Source organism: Misgurnus anguillicaudatus, chromosome 8, assembly GCF_027580225.2.
Source record: "Misgurnus anguillicaudatus chromosome 8, ASM2758022v2, whole genome shotgun sequence".
NCBI lineage: Eukaryota > Metazoa > Chordata > Actinopteri > Cypriniformes > Cobitidae > Misgurnus > Misgurnus anguillicaudatus.
In genome coordinates, this window is record NC_073344.2 from 33,951,283 (window position 1) to 33,973,522 (window position 22,240).

At 38.2% G+C, this 22,240-nt stretch overlaps 1 protein-coding gene across 5 annotated transcripts in view; it reads right to left on the reverse strand.

The window, feature by feature from the left end:
- The window catches only part of kalrnb (kalirin RhoGEF kinase b), a 119,829-nt gene extending 97,601 nt beyond the window's left edge, over positions 1-22,228 (reverse strand). The window contains exons 1-5 of one of the 5 annotated variants that reach the window (XM_055214158.2): positions 22,064-22,200; positions 20,817-20,982; positions 20,509-20,617; positions 20,269-20,404; positions 18,563-19,274 (exon numbers count right to left, since the gene is read on the reverse strand). In XM_055214158.2, coding sequence (XP_055070133.2) covers positions 18,563-18,641 — 79 coding nt within the window. In that variant the 5' untranslated portion in view covers positions 18,642-19,274; positions 20,269-20,404; positions 20,509-20,617; positions 20,817-20,982; positions 22,064-22,200. Of the gene's footprint in view, positions 1-18,562; positions 19,275-20,268; positions 20,405-20,508; positions 20,618-20,816; positions 20,983-21,996 lie in introns of all 5 variants that reach the window. The other 4 variants (XM_073870747.1, XM_055214160.2, XM_055214162.2 and 1 more) reach the window with 4 other exon arrangements.
- Positions 22,229-22,240: the final 12 nt, after the last annotated feature.

Sequence of the window (22,240 nt, forward strand, 5' to 3'; positions counted from 1 at the left end):
ATTAGTCTCTTATACATTTAAGCCATATAATGTAGCCAATCCAAAGAATGGAGTCCAGAGGATTACAGCATTCCTAGAAACGTAATTTGCGTAGCTTTAGTGTGTGCATGCAATGGAATTAATGGATTCATTAACATACACACATTTTACTATCAATACATTTACAAAGTATTTGTGAATCCAGAGGACAAGGTACGGGAATGTCAGTTTTATGCGTGAATTAATAATATATTTACGAAAGTTTCATGAATGAGGCCCAATATAGAAAACAGTATGTGCTTATTGACACAGATAGCAGTACGTTAAGTACGCAGATCACTAGAGATATGACAAATGCTGGCAAACAACAGTATTGAACTTAATTCTATATGCATTGACGCTGGAAAACAGAGTAGTAGACCACAGCAGGTCGAGCTAGGGGAGCCGGGGATGCCCAGCTGTTGGCACGACTCCTTCTGTTTGGATTCATTAGTGGTGTAATCTGCCCGCTCTGTAATCCCGCAGCCGACAGACAGCTGGGCGCTGGGGCAGTCGGTGGGGAGAAGTTCAATCACACTTAAGCACACACCGAGAGCAGACATACAGTACACACACAAGCTGCACGCTCACAGATGTGACACATGCACTTGTCCAGAGACATAATCACAAACGTACACACGTCGCGCTGATGTTTGGTACATCTGTTGACGCAGAGTCCTACATAAAGGTCTTTATGGTGTTTGCGGGTATATTTCATCTCTTTCGCAGACTAACTCCCATCTGCAGGCTACATAAAGTATTAAACCTGAGTGAGCAGTCTGGTACTGAACATGGCATGTTAAATTTACTGTGAGAACTGACTCTTTCAACCTTTGCTTGAGGGCAGATACTATTGCATGCACTAACACACGGCCTGTTAAACATGCACATTTATATAAATATATGTGCGTGCGACTTGGCTAATTTGTATGAATTCGTACGAAACAAATCATACAAAAATGTACAAACCCCACCCTAACACCAACATCACAGGGCTGAAAACAAAACGTACAAAAACGTACGAATGTGGGTGTATGGCAGTGGGTCAAAGAAGTGTCAAAAAAGCAGTTGGGCGTATGACGGAGTATTTCTGTGCCGAATGCATTTCGCCATGGTTCCTACAAGTTTCAGAATATTTTTTTCAAACATGGAAGATTCATATCGTCGCTGTCCTTCCGAAATCTTGTATCTCCATATTTTGAGAATTTCATTTTTTGCCATAACTCATTAATATTGGTCACTCTTTATGTTTGTCAGTGGGTTTTGCAAATATCCCATCAATAAAAAGTATTAAAAGTGCTTGTCAACTTAGACAACACAGTGTGTAATCATTCAAAAATATAGTGTTTATTCTGTTTCTTGAAAAAGAGTGAATTTGAACATACAAGCTTCCGGAAGAACAGCGACGATATGTAACAATTTTTCTTTATTTCTTTTATGAGCAATTTCAGTGCAGAAAGTACAGTGGAAGTCCTTATATGGGCACTTTAACTGAGATAGCACATGAACCACAGGCAAATACATACCAACCAACAGCTGACACGAAATCAACATCACCAAAGAAGTGTATTGTTGTTTGTGAGGGAAATTTAACCTTGTTCAGCTTCCCAAAGATCCCACCCATATGAAAACAATGGATATAGTTTTTTTTAAATCTGGGGAAGCAGCAAAGTTGTACGTCTATGTTTGTTTCAAGATTGGGTTTTCGTTAAAATGGGGCGGTCCCAACCAGGTCACAAGTAAAGGCGTCAAGTAAACTGCATCAATTGTCCGTTTGTTGCCAGATATTGCATATAAAAAACTGCGAACAGTCCAAATGCTTTACCGGCACCTACCCACTTTAATAAAACCAAAAACCTGATCGTTTATAAGCCAAAGCCGTAATCGTCTAAGCGCCACAACGGACCAAAAAGATGTGGATGTGACTAGGGCTGGGTATTTGTTAGGAATATCACAATTCGATTCTTGAGGCTTCGATTCAATAAAATATTGCTTTATTTGCTTCGATATCGATTCAGTAATAAGTAAATACACAAGTAATTAAGCACCTGAGTATATTTTTACAGTGTTTCCCACAGGATTTTGAAAGACTGTGGCGGTGATACGCCGATTAGCATGTGACATCATTGCGTAGTGTTTTACTCTTTGATCTGTCACATTATATTGCATTTTAACACAACTGAATGTTATTTTTACATATTATCTGGTCTGTTGTCTATACAATAGTGACTAAACACAACCAGAAACGACCCACGACCCAGTAGCTCTTTCTTTAACTGCTGCTAAAAATGGGACATCTGACAAAATCACCATACATTTACATTGAGGCTGTACTGATGTTGCTCTTCTCATCAGTTAACCTTTAGTTAAGTCATGATGAACTCGATCATCCGTCTTCTCTGTCAGTAACATCCGTGACTGTTGAAGTTTACGCGAAAAATAAAGTACACAGAGTTAAAATACTTTTCACTGTATTTTATGTGCGAGAGGCGCGCTGCACGCAACATGAGAGAGCTCGGGAAGGGGGCGCGCGCTGTTGAGGCGCTGCACTTAACATGAGAGAGAGAGGGGTAGGGAGGGAGGCGCGCTGAGCACTCGCTACAATGAATTAAGCCGTTTTAAGTAGTAAAATAAAAATGTAAATGGGAATCATGCTGTTTTGGAAAGCGCGTCTTAATTGCTCTCACTAGTGTTGCCCACAGCGCCGCCACTGGCCGGTGGGCTGAATCGATTAATAGGATTTGATGAATCGATATTGAATTGAGAAACAAATAATTGCAATGCATTGATGAATCGATATTTTTACCCAGCCCTAGATGGTGGTCACTCTTGAAACATTAAAGTGTGTGGGGCCAATAACGAGACAGGAACAGGAAATTAAAATACAAACTAAAAGTCCATAGAACATTGTAAGAATTAAGATGAGTTAGCCACCTTGTGAAATAGGTACGAATTGCCAGGAGGTTTTGTAGAAAGTACTGTGCAAAAGTGTTATGCCACTGTTAGATTTGTTGATTTTGCAATAACATAGTGACCAAATATAAGTATTTCACAATCTATTTATTAGAAAACAACCAGAAAATACAGGAAAATTTTATTTCGCATTAAAATACAGAATCGAATTATAATCTAAAGTGTCACATATTTAGTGTGATCTTCATTTAAATCTAAACCCTTTAAATTCTTACTAGAATACATGCAGTATCACAAAGGTGGATTTAAACTGACTTTATAATGGCGCATATAACAACACTGAATTTATATAAGTGCTAGAAAATTGATTGTTGATTCTCTTGCACATAGACCAACATGCAAGCTGATTGTCATGACAACTGCAACTTTTATTTACACAGAAAACAAGCTGTAGAGCTCACTAGATGGTCAGGTGGTATTTCAGTGTGCCTTTTGGGCAGCACTGGATCTTTATATATAATGCAGACAACCCGTATTGGCTGATCAATGTCCCATAGGGTTCAAACACAAGAATCCACCACACCAAATTTCTTGAAATGTATTATTCTTTATGTTCTAAATGTCAAGTTATGCACATAGTTCATATTTGACCCTGGACCACAAAACCTTAAAGGGACAGTTCCCCCCAAAATGAAAATTCTGTCATCGTTTACTCACTCTCATGTTGTTACAAACCTGTATAAATTTCCTTGTTCTGATGAAAGGAAGACATTTGAGGAATCTTTGTAATCAAACCGTTCATGAGCCCCATTCACTTCCATAGTAGGCCTATTCTTTTTTTTACTATGGAGGTGAATGGGGCTCACAGATGGTTTGGTTACGAACTTTCCTCAAAATATCTTCCATTATGTCCATTAGAACAAGGAAATTTATACAGATTTACTACTAATCAAGGAACCGGCTTCACTGACGAGATGCACAATGACTATCGCATGCAAATTATCACGCATCCCTAAACCAAAGACTATAGTTATGATGCACTGTAAAAAAAAAGTTGAGTAAACGTACAATTTCAAGTCAACCTATCGCAACCTATCGTAAATTCGGCTAACAAAGACCAAAGTCCACCCAACTTAAAAATTGCGTTAACATCACAGGTTGTCACAACATAAATATTTATGTTTATCAAACTAATAAAAAGATGATGTAGTTCAGCTAACTAAATTTACTGAGTAATGCCAACTTAAAGTTAGTACAAAGATATATCCTCACAACTAAGATTACAACTGGCTTTAAAGGTATTGCCGAGGATTTTCTTTTTCCGGGTGGATCATCAAGTCTATTGGTCCTCCTAGTTGTCAATCAGGAGGGTTGCGCAATTGCATTTTTTTAAAAAGTGAAGAAGGCGGTTCTTTTCTAAAATTCGAGAAAATCCTCCACTACACCTTTAAGGAAATAGTTAAACCATTAATAACATCTATTTCCATAATCAGAGCAATAACAAAGACGATTTATTCGACTGGAGATGTTGCAAATCTGCCTGAAAAGGGACATTGGTCTATATTGTCTTAATGCTAAGCAACACTGAAAAAAATGATTTATTTATTTAATCAATTTTTTTAAGGTAAGTGGTTGCAATCAATTTATTTAAGCTACATTTAAACAAAAGTTTTATATTTTATTTTATTTTACTTTACCAATCTTTTTTGTTTAAATGTAGCTTAAAGGTGCAGTGTGTAATTTTTAGAAGGATCTCTTGACAGAAATGCAAAATAATATACAAAACTATATTATCAGGAGTGTATAAAGACCTTTAATAATGAACCGTTATGTGTTTATTACCTTAGAACGAGACCTTTTTATCTACATACAACGAAGGTCCCCTTACATGGAAGTCGCCATTTTGTGCCGCCATTTTTTTACAGAAACCCTTAATGGACAAATGTTTTTACTAAGTTGTCTCTGACGATGACATGTTTGTCTGGTGGTGGCTACCGTACCTTTTCTATGTGTTTCAAAAACGAAGGGTGAGCAGTGGACTAAGCCGTTGGTTGCAATTCGCAACCTCACCACTAGACATCGCTAAAATTTACACACTGCACCTTTAAATAAATTGATTGCAACCACTTGCCTTAAAAAATTATTAAATTCAATGAATCATTTTTTTCAGTGAAGGAGAATAACTTGAGTGGACAAACACTCTCCAATGATCACAGATGGAGAACTTTAGAAATCAGTTGAATCTTGGGGTCAGAAAGATAAAAAAAATGAAAACAGCACCTCCACAACCAAGCTGTTTGGGACACAGTTTAAGAAATCCTCTGCTCTCATGCAAAAAAACGAACTCCAGCATATTCATCAGCCGTACTGGACCTTTAAACAAGAATGAGTTTTGCGGCCACATGAAATGAAAAAGAGTTTTTTTTTGACAGCAGGAACACAAGATGGCTTTGGTGCACAAAGGGATAAAAAGAGCTCTATGTCTACAGTTTAATATACCACCGGACCTTCATTGTTTTCAACCTACTTTTGTACCAGAGGTCCTGAACATCTTATTCAGATACATGGCTTCATGGCATGCATTATATCAAATACTAACAGATAGAAAAGTCAAAACCTGTCTTTCTCTGCTAAAAATCTTATAACGGTTCCTGGTTAAATATTGTGAAGACATTGCTATAAAACAAACATCAAAATCAACAAAAAATGGATCACTGTTCACAAAATCAAGGTTCTGCCATAGCAATCCATCCCAGTTCCCTGACCTGAACCATATGACTAAAGAAGAGAGAGCAGCAACATTTTAAGGGTCTGGATAAATTCTGTATGGAGGAATAATCTAAGATCACCTGCCATAAATTCGTAAATCTCAACAGACATTATAATACAAGAGTCAGAGCTGTTATCCTTGCAAATAGAACAGATTAAATAAAGAGGTGCCAATAATTGTGTCCAGCGTGTATGAGAGAAAATCATTTATTTAATAATGTAATTCCCCTCCTCACTTTCAAATGTTTTATTATTTATGTTCAATGAAACATTATATTTTTCTGAAGGAACATTGTAAATTCACTTTCACAGCTTTCTTTGGTCATATTTACCAAAGATAACAATATTTATGGTCACCAGTGTATATCAATTGAAGGCTTACCTATTCAGCGTTTTTTTCAAAACAATTGACCCTTTAACTGATTTTGGGGTCCAGAGTCCCATATTTGAATTTAGAAAAATGTTCTTTGATACAGGATGTATACATGCAGGTCTCTGCAAAGATTTGATTAAGGTCATGATTAAACATTAACAGCATTTTAGTAGCAGCCCCAAAGGAATAACAACTTTTTAATGAGCTGAACAGTGAAACCAAAATGTGCAACATTGGCCCTAATTTGCATTCTACAGTACACACACACACACACACACACACACACACACACACACACACACACACACACACACACACACACACACACACCCACACACACACACACACACACACACACACACACACACACACACACACACACACACACACACACACACACACCCACACACACACTATTATGTAACATTGATGTCAAAGATGGCTAAGTTTATTAAAACGCATTGAAGTGAAGTGAGTTTGTTTTCACTACGAAAGACTCACAAGAGAGTTTTAGCGTAGCGAGCATTCGTTGCCATTCACTGAAAAACATGTTTCATTCAATGTACTCAATTTTTGTAAGTGGTTGCAATCAATTTATTTAAAGGGATACTTCACCGATTTAGCATTCAGCTTTGTATCTGTAGAAACCCGGCAGTATTACTGAATGACCATGTTTCCCTCCATCATTTCCCCCTGAGAGGAGAGATATCTGCATTTTGGTTCTGCAAAAAAGTCCTCCGATGATGCAAAAATCGTCATATTACATCATCGGAGGACTTTTTTGCAGAACCAAAATGCAGATATCTCTCCTCTCAGGGGGAAATGAGGGAGGGAAACATGGTCATTCAGTAATACTGCCGGGTTTCTACAGATACAAAGCTGAATGCTAAATCGGTGAAGTATCCCTTTAAGCTACATTTAAACAAAAGTTTTTGTTTTGTATTTGTACTTTTTTGTTTAAATGTAGCTTAAATAAATTAATTGCGACCACTTACCTTAAAAAAATAAATGAGTAAATTGAATGAATCATTTTTTTTTCAGCGTAGGTACGATGCAAGTTACTCTTGTAAAGAGTCCAAGATGGCGTCATCATAGGAAGCTAGTTATTATAGTTTATAAAGTATGGCAATATGGCTGAAATAAAGCTATTTTCTTAGAAAATCACATTGATTACCCACAGAGGACCTTTATTAACCCCTTTGAGCCGTGGGGATTAGTTCTGTAGAGGGTGGGTGTAATTTTTTGGGATTTAAAGTCAGAATTTGTTCCCTGATTCTTGTTTTCTACCGTTTTAAAGCTTGGAAGAGCAAGGACATTTACTAAAATAACTCCAAATGTGTTCGCCAATAGATGCTTTACAGACTATAGCATGCAAAGCGTAAATTAAACAGTCACAAAGCATCCATCAAAGATTCTGAAAACAAAGGCTGTATTGCTAGAGCTGTACAAAGACGTTGCAGGCTCTGTGAATACTGCGGATAGTTTTTTAAGATGTCAGATGAAGCATCAATAAGATGTTACAAGTCGATGCACTACTGTACATACAAAGTGCCATATCCATATTTCATAAGGACGCCATGCAGTGTTTTTTGCATGTTTTATGAGATCTTGTATCATCATGTATGCATCATGCAAGTACACTGGAAACACAGCGTCCACCTGGTCAAACTCTGCATGCATGCAGAGTTCAATCTCTATTTATGAAGACCAATAAGCAGGGGCGTCGGACTGGGGGTAAAACCAGTACTGATTACCAGGGCCCCAAAGGAAGAGAGTTCCCTTGAAAGTCAGGAAAATATTATGGGGGTGGGTCATTGGGGCCCATCAGGACTGCCTATGCATAGGGCCCGAGATCTTGTGCAACGCCCCTGCCAATAAGATCATATTGAACATCAACAAAAGAATTTCATGTCTGGTACACTGAATTACACCTGTAAACCTCCTCAGGATATGAAGCAATCTGTATTTCCCATGTTACAGGATCAGGGTGTATCCAAACAAACAGTAACACAAAGCCCAGAGAAGTACAAGGAAATTATCCACTCTGTACGGTTATTAAATGAAACCAATCCTGGCAAAAAGTTTCCAAATGGCCCCGCAGGATTGAGATACTGCCAAGGACAGAATAAAAAGCGACAAGACCAGTAAGATATGTTTATGGTCCTCAGGTCCACCCAATGGGAAGTTTGAAACAATGGTTGGCTGAGATTTGGTGTTAGTATTAACTATTGTATAAGTATAAGCTGCGAGATCAGGAACTGGATGAAGTATAATTACACCGGTGGCCTGTGATCGTATATACTGTAACTTAATTTATAGGCGCAAGCCTATTCAGGAAAATGTCTGCTTATTTTTTTCTTTAAAGAAAATTGAAAACAAATCAAGTATTATGCTAAACTAAAGTGAAAGGAAATGAAACATTTTCTTTTATATTTCAATTAGGGCTGTCAAAATAAACACGCTATTAACGTAAATTCATTTTATTAACGTGCAATTACTGCATCGTTAAATTTGTTGGATAAATTGAGACCCAGCCAAAAGCTGTATTCAGACTAGCAGCGACTAGCAGTAGCAGAGTGACGCGATCTCACTCATTTCAATGGAAGCTTGGCGACTTCCGGTGACATGAGTGACAGTGACCGTTGGCGACTGGATGGGGCGTGTCCAGTCGTGCGACAAAGTTAATAATGTTTAACTTTATGCAAATTATGAGCGACTTTCTGGAGCAATTACCAATGAGAATGAAGCAGTGGAATTCATGTCATCTGGAGTGGATGGTAGGGGTGGGTGATAATCAAAATCACGATTTCACAGTGCATGGACAGTACGCGTACAACAGAGCATGCACGAGAAAATATTGAGACAGGACACTTCAAACAATAACACAAAGGAAATAAACAGCATTTGCACAAACACTATCATTACTCTTCTTTTCTTTTGTCTAAATCAGTTGGAACGCGCACTGTCTAATTTTGCGATCCTAATTGCTCTGAATAGTCATTAAACATCTGAAATGATCTTTATTTGTATGTTTTCTTAGAGGTGTAGCATCCTAAATGCTTAAATACAAAGCATGCGTGTTCGTCCACTTGCGCATCTGAGATTTTGGTTTCGGTTTTAAAACATGCAGGAATTCTAGAATAAATTGCAGGACTTACTTGACGTAAAAACAGTTTTTAAGAGAGGTATACGTGACCGGCTATTTTCATAAACCTATTTTCAACCTCTCCGGTTTCAAAAATAACCCGTGCATATATGCCGTCAAGAGTAAACCAAACCTCTAGGTGGCGGTGTAAGCTCAAGCCCACGTAAACCAATCAGAATCCCGGAAACAGCAACAAATCACTTGAGGACCTATTTTTCCAAACGCCTCACAACCGTACATTCTTCCGATTATCGCCACCAACTCCAGCCCAGTTGGTGGCGATAATCCACCTTTGCCAATTGCAAGAATACAAACAACTCCATTTCTATTTCCGGCAGCGGAGTAATAACGTACCTTACAGCACATCTATACAAGTCAATGGAGTTGACAAAAACTATGCTAAAACATCTGTTGGAAAGCATCTTTTGCACCGATTTTTGTGTGAGCATATCAGTGAACATCCCTAACCACTCGGTGAATTTCACGTCTTTGTTAATGAAAGTTTAATGCATTTTAGGAAGGATTGTTCCAGTGCACCTATGCAGCCATTGTGTGTGTGATACCACAGAAACCGAAAATTTTCTGGCCAGCATCATATGTCCAAATTTCATTCAAAACCATTCTATTTCATCATAAACAATCTGAAAACAGGGCTTTAAGTGTAAAATACCGAACTTGTCCTTTAAATCTAGAATTTAATCGATTGACAGCCCTTTTTTAATACATAAAAAGCTCTAAAAATCGAATTTAAAACACTTTCAGTAATAAAAGCCTGCAATATACAGAAATTTGGGAATGACAACAGTCTGTTAACTAATGATAATATCTATTAATAGACACATGGCTTTGAATTATTACATAACTTAACTTATATTTACTCTAAGAGCAGTGTAGTCTCTGGTAGACTAGACAAACTTTTTTTCACTTCTTTCCATGTAAATATTTCAATCATGCACTGCTAACAAATGAAACGAAATCAAACTACTGTAATGAGAAACTGCCATCGAGTTACCTCTGATAGACAAAATCCAAACATACTTTTAAAATTGATGTCTCCTGGCCAACATAATGACTGAATGTACCTTTCTATTCAAAGTTCTGAGTAGGAATCTTGGCAACAGTTGCTACAGCAACCCCTCTGGCCTTCATTCAAAGAGATGGCCTGCTGAGGATAAAGTGTGTGGTGGAGGCACTGGCAGGAATTTAAGCACAGTCATCTACTGTGTGTGTGTGGAACAGTCTGTTGAGAGAAACTTTTGCGTCTTGTAAAATCCATATGTTAAGGGATTTCAGTAAATCATGTAACGGTATGCAAGTAGCAGTATTGCTGTGTGATCGAGTTGCTGAAGATTTACTCCTTTTGAAAAAATGTATTTTCAATGATATAAAAACAATACGATATGCTTATACTGAAGTTATGGAACATGTATTTCTGAGAAGTGTTGTGACCCTAATTTTTTGCACTATAATATTCCTTCAAATTACACATTACACTCTAGTACAGATTTGTTTACATCTGGTACTTTTGAGGTACTAATATGCAGTCTTTGGTACCAATGTGTACCTCGGAGGTACTTATACACTGCCATATTTGCAACACCTCCAGGTCTCTCCCCCAGAGGATGTCATTCTTTAACAGTTGGCGATTGGCTCTTTTTAATAGAAGGCGGAACTAGGGCGGCCATATTGACCATTGCGATCTCATTCATATACAGTGATTAAAGGAATAGTCTACTCATTTTCAATATTAAAATATGTTATTACCTTAACTAAGAATTGTTGATACATCCCTCTATCATCTGTGTGCGTGCACGTAAGCGCTGGAGCGCGCTGCGACACTTCGACTCGCCTGGAGGGTCCGCTCCCCTTCTCACTCTCATAATGGGAGAGGGAGGGTGTTACTGCGCCGAGTCGAAGTACTCCCAGAAGTGCTGTTGCGCCGTGGAGTGTAGCTCCTCTTTTGGATCCGCTTGGAAAAGCGCTACGTTTTATTTTGTACCACGAAACTTGCTCGTATAACTACTCGTCTTAAATAGGAAAAACGTTGATGTGTTTGGTCACTTCTAACTTTATCTCTAAATGGTACCATTGAATGAATGGGGCAAAGCTAAATGCTATCGAAGCGTTGCAGCGCGCTCCAGCGCTTACGTGCATGCACACAGATGATAGAGGGATGTATCAACAATTCTTAGTTAAGGTAATAACATATTTTAATATTGAAATTGAGTAGACTATTCCTTTAAATCTTGGTAATATTGCATATCTTTGTATTGACTGAGTCAGGCCATATCAAAAATTGAAATCAATGTGAAATCAATGGTTGTGTCTGAAATAGCCACCCCCATACCTTCATTAACTATTCCCTACATTAGTTCGCTAATATAATCCACTTGAATAAGTGAACAAAAACGAGTGAGTGAATTCAGACACTATGGGTCGGAAGCACTACGGGTGCCAATTTGATTTGGAATGCGTCTTACAGTGAAGGGGTAGTGGTTAGCTGTGCATAGATGTATGCATATATTCGTCATTTGAGAGCTCCACATATGTAGGAGGCGTTCGCCATATTAGAATGGGTCTGATTATGTCACTCACAGCTTTTCAGGATACATTTCCGATCCTCTGGTTGTAAATCCTGCAGAAATGTATATTCCCGAAAAAATTGGATAACTTTTCACAGGTGAGAATGTGTTGTTTTTATGTATGTATTAACTTAATATTAAAGATTTTTAAAATACAGTAACTTTTAAATGTACTTTAGTGTTAGATAACGCTTTCAGCTTGGTGGCATTCTGTAAGCAGTTATAATATTTGGATCTAACATAACATTTGATAATCATACAGGCTTATCACTATGGTTGTGGGCGCACAGTCATCTTGCTTTCGTGTGTTCACGAACCAACTTGACAGGGTTGCCAGATTTGCGTAGCAAGCATATCTATCCCAATGACCTTTTCCCAAATACCAAAACGTTACTTTCATAAATAAAATAGTATCACTTTAATACTGAAAGCTGAAGAACAAAAATCTCACACATTTAACCCGCGGGAAAAACAATCTATATAAACATTTTTAAAGTAATTCGACTCCACAGGAAACCACAGACTTGGCAACACAGGTCTACATATCGCCTTGAACCATTACAATATGGACTTGCATAAGAAATAGAAACAGCTGCTAATGACTTATCTATGTATGTTGAGTGCATATCGTTTGTATAGTCATTTCTACGGTGCATTATGGGATTGAATAAGTGCACTTGATAATGTCCACTATAATTTCGGACACCACAACAAAATGGTTGTTCCGTCAAATAGTGCGCTATTTTGGACACAGCCAACTTTGATGCTCCTAATCCCACAATTAGATTATGAGACTTTGACCTGAATTTCACAGACAGGGTCACAGTTTACTACACATTGCTCCTGGTTAGTGTGTACATTAAAGGGTAGATGTCACAATAATTTTTTAAGATGTCAAATAAATCTTTGGTGTCCCCAGAGTACGTATATGAAGTTTTAGCTTAAAATACCATATAGATAACAGGGTTTCCCGCAGAATGTTTGTTAGTTAAAGGAATAGTCTACTCATTTTCAATATTAAAATATGTTATTACCTTAACTAAGAACTGTTGAATCATCCCTCTATCATCTGTGTGTGTGCACGTAAGCGCTGGAGCGCGCTGCGACAGCATTTAGCTTAGCCCCATTCATTCAATGGTACCATTTAGAGATAAAGTTAGAAGTGACCAAACACATCAACGTTTTTCCTATTTAAGACGAGTAGTTATACGAGTTTGGTGGTACAAAATAAAACGTAGCGCTTTTCTAAGCGGATTTAAAAGAGTAACTATATTTTATGGCGTAATAGCACTTTTGGGAGTACTTCGACTCGCCTGAAAAGTCCGCTCCCCTTCTCACTCTCATAATGGGAGAGGGAGGGTGTTACTGCGCCGAGTCGAAGTACTCCCAAAAGTGCTATTACGCCATAAAATATAGTTACTCTTTTAAATCCGCTTAGAAAAGCGCTATGTTTTATTTTGTACCACCAAACTTGCTCGTATAACTACTCGTCTTAAATAGGAAAAACGTTGATGTGTTTGGTCACTTCTAACTTTATCTCTAAATGGTACCATTGAATGAATGGGGCTAAGCTAAATGCTATCGTAGCGTCGCAGCGCGCTCCAGCGCTTACGTGCACACACACACAGATGATAGAGGGATGATTCAACAGTTCTTAGTTAAGGTAATAACATATTTTAATATTGAAAATGAGTAGACTATTCCTTTAAGGTGGTAGGGTTTGACGAGTGGGCGGGGCAGAGGGCGTGGCAATCAAAGGGGTGGGGCGTATGCGTTATGATAAAAATTAAAATATTTTTATTTAAAACACTCAAATAAAACTTAATTTTGAAGAAACTATGACAGAAAATAACCACATACTAGATTATTAATGAATTAAATGTTTTTAACAGATACCTCTAACGGGAATAGCGGCGTGATGAAGTGAAACTAAAGGGTTGATAAACACAAACTGAAGCAGATGTTGTAGAACGTCAGGCGAACGATGATAGATGGCGCAAAAATTGGAAAAACTGATTATTTCACACTATTAATTACATTTATCTTAAAGGAGTGTAACTACTGTAGCATGTAAATAATGCACTTAAATAACGTGAGCAAGAGCGCTCAACAATTATATCTAATCAACAGGCACGTGAAACCTAGCTAGCAGGTTGCTCAAACAACAAAATCACCAGCTAACTTACTTTAAATTTGCAAGAACTATAGACTAATACAATAACAGGCTTAAATAACCCCAAAACATAAGTACACTTACAGTTCTCACGAACACGCGTTTTATCAACTGCTATGCATCTCATTTCCGCCGTGTGGCGTGCGTGCACGCTCGCGGTGTGAAGCGCGTAGGCCTACGCGCTATTCTCCGAGATGCACTTGACAGCCTTTTGTGCAGCTAATTTTTTTTTTTATTTTGGACCTAGTTAAGGCGGTAATGAAATGGGGTGCGGAAACCCTGGATAATTTATTATAGCATGTTAAAATTGACACTTTGTAGGTGTGTGCAAAAATGTGCCGTTTTGGGTGTGTCCTTAAAAATGCAAATGAGCTGATGAAATGATGGTGGTTTGTTGCAATTGAAACTCAATTGTGCTGTCAATTATTTTTGTTCTTTCTCTCTGCACTAAATGGCAGTGCAGTGGTTGGATAGTGCAGATTAAGGGGCAGTATTATTATAAGATCCCCTTATGACATCATTAGGAGTGCCAAATTTCAATTACCTATTTTTTCACGTGCTTCAGAGAAAGGTTTACCAAAATAAAGTTACTGGTTGATCTTTTTCACATTTTCTAGATTGATAGAAGCACTGGGAACCCCATTATAGCACTTAAACATGGAAAAAGTCAGATTTTCGTTATATGTCCCCTTTAAACTAAATGTTAAACTGAATATTGTCCAGCAGGAAAAGCGCATTCTCTTGACTTATGAACTTCAGATGTAAACTCACAAGCCTTCGAAAATTTAACAGCTAAGTGGTTCAACGGTGCAAGATATGTTTATTTAAAATCTGTCTGAAAATCACAAATATTGCAATATTCTGTAAACATCATCCTTTCTCTGGCAAAACCTTAACATTTAAATGTCTAAATATTTAGATTAGAAACTCTACTGGCTAGTTACTTCTGCAAAGAACGCCAGCAGGAGCATAGCAACCATTAAAATTATGTATTAGTCATTATGCAATAGCAATATTGAGAGACGGTTCACAAATACAACACACAAATCTCAGCTTGTATTCATCATGACATCATCTGACATCATCATGCGCATGAACTTCACTAGCAGATATGAGAAAGGAGATGTGGTTCCACCGCCAACATAAATTACTGTAACATTTTGGCCATGGCAGTCAATGCAGGAGGAACCCAACAAGCTAAGCAACTTAAAGTGATTTCAGCTATATTACAAGTGGGACCTTCTTAGGTTTTAGGTCAAATATCCCCGCAACCTCAGCCAGTGTGGGCGTCGGCCAAATTCCATCTTTTTCGAATGAATGAACCTATGTGCCAAGTTGCGTAATTTAAAAAAGCTACAAATGATTTCAATGCATTATGCTGAAAATAGTTAACATAAATACGTGTGAAGGTGAGTTTCTCTAACATTTATGTTGCTTTTCAGGACAAGGGACATGTTTACAATCTTTTGGGTGTCTTTAAAGTATACATAATCACTGATATCTCCCTTTAATTCTGGGATGGATAACTGGGGGGACACACTCAGAAATGTGCCACCGCCCCCCTGGGCTATTCATGCTAACTTAAACAATTGGAGAAAGTTTGCGTGTGTAAGAGAATATTCTGAGCATGTATAGGAAAGGCTGGGGCTAGTTGTCACACGACTCAAGTAGGTCTTTTCGGTTTTGAATGAATGCTTGTTTTCTTTTCTTTGGCATTAGCATTTAGTATGTCAGATTCCAATACCTAACTCTATTCAAATATAAAATAAATAACTTCACTGACATACATTAATTTAGGAGTTAATTGTATAATGAAGATGGATTTTAAAGGCGGGGTGCATGATTTTTTAAAAAACAATTTGGAAAAGGAAGTTGGGCCGACTACCAAAACACACTTGTAGCCAATCAGCAGTAAGGGGTGTGTCTACTAATCGACATTGCTGCCTGGGTTGGGTATGTGTGGGGCGGGTCTATAAAAAGAAGGTCCAGATTCTATTGGGGTAGGGGCGTGTTTGTTTAGGTGATTTTAAATGTCAACATTGGCTTTCAGAGATCATGCACACCACCTTTAACAGAAGTTCGAACTGTGTATTGAAGACAAGGATATTGTCATAAAATAGTCACAACTGTATGGGTGCAAGTTGTCACACGTTTTTTTAAAGTGCACCTATTTCATTGCTAAAAAACAACGTTATTTGTGATTACGTGGTTTATGGTTTAAAAAACACATTATTTTCCACATATCATACATTTGATTTCACTCTCTTCCTGAAACGCACGGATTTGAAAAGCTCTGTGTCCCTGATTGGCCTGCTAATCTGTACGTTGTGATTGGCCTGAATACCTCTGACGTCAGCCGGAAACGTGACGCTCCTTACCATGTTTAAAAGATTCCCAGCAAACATTGGATGGCAATGTCGTTGGATTTTCATTTTGGAACTATTTTTCAACCATGACAGGACATGACGGAGGGATGTATTTTCAACGGTAATCGGACGTCCAAATGTTTGCTGGGTTCTTTCACAATGCAATGCTAAACAGGAGGAATTATGATAATGTCGGTCTTGTCTACATCACCAATCCCAGGAAGTAAACTGTTGCCTACAATCCGTGTGTTTGTTGTAGTCCTTAAAAAGATATTTACATTGGAGACGATAACTCATGTCATCATTTGCTTTGGGGTATGTACCTTTTGCATATCGTTAACATGTACTAATACACACTTACACACCAAAGGAAATTTAAAAATGTGAATCGGACAATAGGTGCTCTTTAAAGCAACACTATGTAGTTTCCATGTAAAAATGACTTACAGCTCCCCCATGTGGTTGAAAAGCGCAACAGTGCCTGGTATCAGACACTCTTCTACAGGCAGGGGGAGGGCTGTGTTTCCTACCCACCACCTCCACTTTCAGAGTGTGCTTGTAGCAGCTAGGAGGCTGCTCAGGTTGCAGCAACAGTACAATTTGTCCAGTTAAAAGTTGTTCTATCACTGAAATAATTTTAGAGACATTATTTAAAGGTAAAAAAACTACATAGTGTTGCATTAAGGTCCCACTGTGGGGAAAATCAGGTTTTTATTGTTTTTTATATGTCTTTGTTGTGTTTTTAAGACAAACCATGTGCAAATTCTTCATTCAACACCAATGCTAAGTATTTTCTCCATATTCCGCTTTAAAAATGCATTGGTTTCCAACGTCACAATGTAACCAATCAAATCAACAAAGCTGAACGCCGGGATCATAATTGCCCATTCTGACAATTTACCCCATATAGTGTTGTATATACACTATTGGACCAAATTTTCACTGAGATGTGTATCTAATGAACTCTACATTTTAATCTGTGCAATAGTAGTATTGTAAAGCATTTTATTATCAATTGAAAAATATAAGTGAAAAGTGTGACAATCTGTTATCCCGTTCACCCACATTTGTGTAACCACCTCTGTGCCTATAACAGAAATTGGATGAATATAAGTATGTGTGTGTACACTGATCGTACAGTGTATGCATGGTGTTCACATGCAAACACATACAAGGTGCATAAATATAGATGCAAATAACACAAAACACAGAATTTGAACATCATACCCATGCATACTCGCATGACATGGATGCCCACAACACAAACAGAGCCTACATCTCACTTGGTTGAGCATTGAATTACCAATTCAAAGATTATAGGTTTGATTCCAGCATCACACACTGTATATGCTGATAAAATGTATAGCTTAAACGTATTGTAAATCGCTCTGAATTAAAAACGTCTGCCAGATGCATACATATAAATGTTAACTGGCTCATGTTGCCAGGCGAACCAAAACTAGGTCAGTGTTAAGGGTCACAGTTCGAGAGTATCTGAAGTGCATATAATCACTGTAAATGCTACAGCTGGTGAAGGTGTCAGGTTGGACACATGAGCAGGGGCTTGGCTGGATGCAGCACCGGAGACGTGAGGGCACTTTGTGCATCTCTCCGCGAGAAAATCTTGGTGAAAAACCTTTGTATAGCACATGCAGTAGCGAGACTCTCAGCTGTTCGTACGAATCAACAGGCTTCAGAAACATGAATCAATGTCACGACCGACAAAAGGCTGTGCCACTCCCGCGCCAGCCGCGAAGCGCAATACCCGGCGCGTCCAGAGGCGATAGTAACGTAATTAGGGAATGTGTTGAAGGTGCGAGAAAAAGTGACAGGTGAAGACCTATTTATTTCAATGGGGATTCCTCCCTCTCGTGCACAATAACCTAGACACGCCGTGTATAAGGGCGTTAAACGTGCCAAAGCTGTTGTCTGCATGCATTTATAATTATCACACTGGTTTTTAAGGAACGCATCATCATGCATATATGTGTTACATACTATACCTATACGATGTGATAAATGGGATGGGTGTGTTGCATATTCAAATAAACTGACACTGAAACATAATAGGACATGAGGATTTGGCTTACGCTGCTACCTCGATAACTCTATGTGTAACTGTGTAGATGGATAGATACACCCGGTAACCAATTTCACAATCATCCATACACTACACATCCATAAGAACAAAAGCATATGCACGATTTTTACATGCAAATCTACCTGTTTTGAAAAACGGGTCCGTGTCCGGATCGTTCGGTCCATCCTCAGCCCCCTCGGCAGAATTCATCATTGCCATCATTGCAGAATATATGTGTGTTCCCACTGATGGTGCTAATAAAACGGCGGATCTGAGTAATCTATGTGTGAAGATCACCGGAGCGCGTGGCCGTCTCCATTTGCGAGCGCTCGTGGTTGTAGAATAATGACAATGATGCGCGAGGTCCTGCGCGCGGCGATACTGTAACCAGCGCTCCACCGGGCGCTATTGTTTGAAGGCTGACCGCCTCTGCGAGACGACCGCTGAGGGAACCCCGACGCAAAGACGCGTGAAAAACGCGCACGCGATGTTAAAGCACTTCTCGTAAAATCCTTTATTCATTCGGCCGTAGTATATCCCTCCATCCGCGCGACGTTTCACCGAAGCCAGCGTACTGTACTGTAGATATAATGGCAGCGCTCCCCCACACCGCTTACAAATTGCCTACCACAATGGGTTTCCACACAGTATTACAGAAGAAACAACGCACGAAATTCAAGGAAAAATTTCGGTTTCGGAATAGTAGATTTGGCACGTGAGGGGGGTTTCTTAGTGATGCTGCATGGAGGACTGGAGCAAGCAATCTGTCCCCCTGATGCGCTCCGGCGCTTCTAAATAATGGGGTGTGTGTGGGTTTTCAAGAGGCCGGAGAACCCCTACCATCACCATACGGTCCTGTGTAGGAGAGGCGTATTAATTATTAGAATCAAGGAACTGGTCTGAAATAGTTTTTTATATGCATTTTTTAAATGAAAAATGTACAGAATTTATCGAAATGGTTATGTTTTCACAAAGCATGCAATCTCATTAAAATACAAGGTTATTGACTTTACATTTATGCAAATGCTTTTATTCAAACCGTCTTATTACAGTGCATGCGCGCGCGCGCGTGTGTGTTCTCTGGACTCGAAGCCTCGAACCTATGACCTTAGATAATGCAATGCTCTACTAAGCTACATGAAGACTTACAAGTGCTGTTTCTTTTATAAAAATACAAATTTTAATGTATAGTTGACATTGTAACAAAACTATGCAGTATGTATATTAGGATAGCTGTTTTACGATAACTTAAATTGGCAGAAATCTTTATTTTTTTCTTTGCCAATCAGCGCCCTTGTCAGTCACCACGCCCCCTTAGAAATGAGCCAAGAACGTTTATTTAGATATCACAAGTATGTTTGAACTTTGGCACAATTGTGTTGTTCCTGGAGGTTAAATACTCTGTTGGCTCTAACCAGGAAATTTGGTCTTCCTGTGATTCATATTTTGCTCAGGGAGGTTTCAACATGTCTAGAAAACAAACGCTTTTTGGTTTTGACAAGTGCTGAATGACGCCGTTAACAAAAAAAACAAAAAAATATTTTTTAGTTATTTTTAAAATTATTTATTGTTCAACAACTGTAATAGTTTCTTAGAGATCATATGCACTAAATTGCTGGCTCGCAGATGGTAGGCTCGCTGGCGCCCTCGTGAGGAATTATGACGTCATAACAACCGCAGTGATTTCTATATTCAGTATTTGGTAGTTTGGCATTCTCTTTGAAAAAAATCTTAAGTAGGTTATGTATTAAGCTAGTTATCTTTTTAATTTTACTTTTCTCCAACATCAAATGAGTTTTGTTTGTGGTTGGTCTAGACATGGCTGTAAGTCCAAGGTAGATGTTCATACCTCCAGATCTGTTATTTATTCTCAAGGGATGTACCAAGGATGCCATCAGAACACAACCAGAGGACATCACTGACAGGGCAACTCGGTAGAGAGAAATCAAAGTTTAACATCACTTTATGTAGATACATTTAACCTGCTGAGAAAGCAAAATGCAACCCTTTAATTCATGAAAAATTCATGAGAAAGAATTCATATTCTTCAGACTATGCACGAAAAGTCTGTGTCTTCAAGATACGTTACATCCTTAATCCAGGGAAAACTGTCAGATGAACTCCAACACTTGTTCAACGTCGACTGTTTTGATGAAAAACTTGGCTGGATGAGATTCTTTGCTCTGAATTGCAGCTGTCTGGGTGAATAAAAACAGTAAAATCATACACCAGGTTACCTGACTCATGCATTTATTTGGTTGATTACTGACTGTGCAATTGAGGAAATGAATTATGCAAAATATGCTGATCGTTGTTAACACAAAAAGTAATTTTGCTTTTGTATTCAATCAAGAATATCATGGCCCATAGTTGGTTTATTCTAAGCGATGACCTCACCTGTGTTCAGCCTGATGCTTATTTGCCATTTGAAACGTTTAGTGACCTGGATCGAGAGGTTTCCCAAACTCAGGTTGACACATTTAAGGGTGAGTTAAATGTCATCTGCTGCTGTTTGTATAAGGGCAGGGGCCCAACTGTCCTCCACAAATTTCATAAATTGGCCCTATGAATTTAAACAGTGGCACTTATCTCATTTCTTAAACAGATGTAGTTGTTCAACACATATTTATAAAGACAGATTATACAAAATAATATAAAAATTGATCTACAAGAACTACGACCCCATATTTCTGTCTACATAAACTGATTTATGAGTGTGTTTTGGTCACTTCCCCGATTAAACCTTGCTATCTCTCTCTCTCGCGCGCGTTCTCTTTCTCTCTCGCTCTTATCACAGGAAGGCGATGATGGTGTCTGATTTCATCAATAGTCATAAAGTGTGTTTGGGATGAGCATCTAATGGCATATTGAGAGGAAGAGCTCTAAATGTAACCTCATCTACCCATTTCCTAAGAGACACCAAACACCCAGGTCGAAAACTAGTGTTCGGCGTTCTTCTCTATCATAAGACTGGGCATGAGGCAGGCTACCTGGCACTTTGCCCTCAAATGTGGTCATCGAGTACACCTGTAACAAATACGGTTTAGGACACCACTTATGCTAACTGACACCCAAATAATCTAATTACAGCCATATTAAATGAAATACTGACAAATCTACTCCTATCACAGATCCTCGGTTTGTGTAATGATGGTCTGTTAGGCTGTAAGCACATCAGTCAAGGGTCCATGGACCCTTAGGAGACCATGAAGATGTATTTGTAGCCTTTAGTGACAGCGGATTAATGAAAGATGTGTTGAGATTCCTTAAAATATTTACATTTATAATATATATAAGTAATTTGCAAATGATGAAGCATTCAACATTATATTTAATAATTTACTAAAATATTTAATAATTACTTTATTATTTAGTATAGTAAGCTGTAGGCTTCTGCATTATATTAATTATAGTATGCTACATTCTGTAGCAATGTGAACTGAGTAAACTGAATTAATAAACTGTAGCAAATATAGTAGTACACTTTAATATTTACTATGATAAGGTTAAAAACACTACAGTATTTAGGATTATTACTACAGTTTACTATGGTAAATACTAAAGTATACTAACTTACACACGTGGGATGAAAGAAACAAATGTGTAACGTTACGTGGTAAATAAACAATTAAAGCCAAGCAAACCTTTCCACTTAAAGCTCTGTGTCAATTTTAAGACGTCTAAAACTTACGCGCGGGAAAATTATGTTACAAAACCGCGAATTTTCAGTAATGATAGATTATTTGACGGCTTCATCTCCATAGAAACACATTTCTGGCGTTCAAATCAGCTTTCGTGGGCGTTTACCATGTCTGTGGAAA